Source organism: Otolemur garnettii, unplaced genomic scaffold, assembly GCF_000181295.1.
Source record: "Otolemur garnettii isolate 467f Iridium unplaced genomic scaffold, OtoGar3 scaffold00187, whole genome shotgun sequence".
Taxonomy (NCBI): Eukaryota; Metazoa; Chordata; class Mammalia; order Primates; family Galagidae; genus Otolemur; species Otolemur garnettii.
The window spans coordinates 2,292,461-2,294,994 of NW_003852582.1; the positions used below are offsets into that span (position 1 = coordinate 2,292,461).

The window sequence follows — 2,534 nt, forward strand, 5'->3', positions numbered from 1 at the left end:
ACAAATTTTTGACTACTCTCAAGAATACTGGGTACTTGTGAGGAATGAAAAAAAGATACTTCTTCTATCAGATTTTATGAAATTTAAGATTCCTATTTTCATGAACTATACATATCCAGTCATCTATGCAGCCTCGTCCCCAACAATAGCTTAAGCAAACCACATGTCTCCAGATAAAAATGTCATCTATTCCAGGCTCATCAGCATATGTTAGAATCTGTTCCTAATATAGAATCATAGACTTTTGGAATTGGAAGGAACTTTGGAGATCACCTCTCATTTTACAGAGGAAAATAATACTCAGCAGGAACCTGCCCAAGGTCAAGTGTGTTCTTAAGAACCTAAGCCCAGAAAAGAAAGTTCTCAAAAGATTGCAAAGAAAAACATAATATTTAGTGAAACAGCTTAGCTTGTCTCCCTTTACATCCACTTCTTAAGTACAACTTCCTGTGTAGGGAACTTTTGAAATTTAAGAAAAGAAAGCAAAACAGAAAAACTAAGTCAATCTTTTTATCCCCTCCCCCCCAAGTCTACTGTCAAGTCACTCATTCTAAAAGCTTAGCAGAAGGAGGACCATTGCAATAAATCTTAAAGAGTAATATTTTGTAACAAAACCCCCAAAGGCATATGGATACAATTTAAATAAGTAGTGAGGAAGATGATACACACAGATTAAGAACAGCTATAATATTCTTATCTCTTTAATAAATTACATGAAGGATTGCTCATAAATAGGAAAACTTTAAAAACACACAACTTTCAAGTAAGAAAGAATTTTAGCCACCATATCTATCAATTATCCAAGAATACCAATACATCTCAAAATTTTATCTTGGTCTCAGTGCTTAAAGCTGGATATTCTTTTTATTCTTCCTTTAAATATCTTAAATTACATAATGAAAAACAGTAATTTAAGGAAAACCTTTTACCAACCCTTAATAAAAAGAAAACCCTTACTCAAACCCTAATAAAAGAATTATGTTACACTGTCTAGCCATGTTTGTAAGAATGCATGAAAACAGAACATTCTTCAAGATTAAGTCCTGAAAGGGACAAAAGACATATCTTTTTTTTAGTTTTTTTCAATGACAAGCACACTATATAAGCGAATTTACCTGTAGAAATATGTTTCTTAACTCATGAGGATCACCTCGCTTGGTTGTCTGCACCTGTTATAAAAAAAAAAAAAAGGTCAGTTAATGCTTCACTATCGACCACACAATCTCTTCAGATTAACACTAACAATCAATGCTCTTATCTTTAAAAAGGGCATTTAGTTAAAAAGCAAACAAAAAGCCCTAGTTGGAGATAACAACTGTCAAATTGGAGATCTGTGACCAGAGGCTGGAAAAACAGGTTGAATAGCCTAAGCTATAGTAGATGTACCAGAAGTGTTGCAGGAATGGGAAGAAACGGCAACGAGGACCAATCGTTTACTTTACTCCACTTATACTAGCAACACAGTCGCAACCATCCACCTTCAAATGAAGAGGCAGGCAAGAGGGGAGCAACAGGAAAGTTAAAATGCCCAAATCAATCACTTGGCCTAGCAACCTTTCTTCCCGATGGAAAGCAATTCTAGCATATAATTATCTCCGCTTCCTTCTCCATATCCAAACTAAAATACGAGAGCCGCCACAAATACAAATACTTCTGACATCCTGCAACCTGCGACGCAAATGCCAACCACTGTCTTCAGCCCTATTAAGGCCCCAAATTACTCAATACTCACCCCCTCCCCCACCGCGATTCTCTGATGCCCTAGGTACCCCCGGCTTCACTTGCCACTTCCTCCCACACCCTTTCCGATGCCTTCCAACTCCACACTCCCAATCCTATGCACCTAGAGCAGGACACTACTCGGCCTTCACCGACCCGTGGTCCTCACAAGCCCCTCCAACTCACAATCCCGTCTCCTTCCCCTCCCCCAGCCGGGCATCCTCTCCCTACGGTCCAAGCCTCACACAGCTCTCCCGCCCGCGAACTGGAGCCCCGAGACGGGCCATCTAGAACTAGGCAAGGAAAGAAATGGGAAGAGGTGGAGGGGGGCTGCAGGCAGGGCCCTCGGAAAGTCTCTTATGCAATAAAAGCAGCCGGAGAGAGTTGGAGTCACCTTGACCGCCATGCTGTGCTCGGAACCCGGGGACGAGCGAGTGAGCGAGCAGGGCCGAGCTGTCAGGGCGCGCGCGCGCCGCCTCCCTGCCCGCGCCCGCCCTCCGCTCGCCGGCGCCGCGCGCGTCCCTATGCAAATAACTCGGGACGCTCAGTGCCGGGAGCTGGCTCCGCGCCCCGGCCGGGAGGGGAGCTGGCCCGGGGCCCGCCGGCCGCCGCGCGGAGACGGGGACGCGCCTCCCACGGGGAAGACTGGAGAGCGAGCCGTGGGATTCCGCCGCGCTGCGTGGTTGCCACTGCGGAGTCACCGCCAGAAAACCCCGGGTTTCCTAAGGTCTCTTAATGGGTGTGGCTTGGGTTACCCACCAGCCAAAGCCGTTTTCCCTGAGGCTTAAACGAACACTTGGGGCCTGTATTGAGCA

At 45.1% G+C, this 2,534-nt stretch overlaps 1 protein-coding gene across 2 annotated transcripts in view; it reads right to left on the reverse strand.

The window, feature by feature from the left end:
• The window catches only part of SLC25A12 (solute carrier family 25 member 12), a 91,681-nt gene extending 89,464 nt beyond the window's left edge, over positions 1-2,217 (reverse strand). The window contains exons 1-2 of one of the 2 annotated variants that reach the window (XM_003800870.2): positions 2,114-2,217; positions 1,116-1,169 (exon numbers count right to left, since the gene is read on the reverse strand). Coding sequence is in view for 1 of the 2 variants with exons in the window: in XM_003800869.2 (XP_003800917.1) it covers positions 1,116-1,169; positions 2,114-2,125 (66 nt within the window). In the remaining variant the exon portion in view is untranslated. The remainder of the gene's footprint in view (positions 1-1,115; positions 1,170-2,113) is intronic. The other variant, XM_003800869.2, reaches the window with a different exon arrangement.
• Between the last annotated feature and the right edge of the window lie 317 nt (positions 2,218-2,534).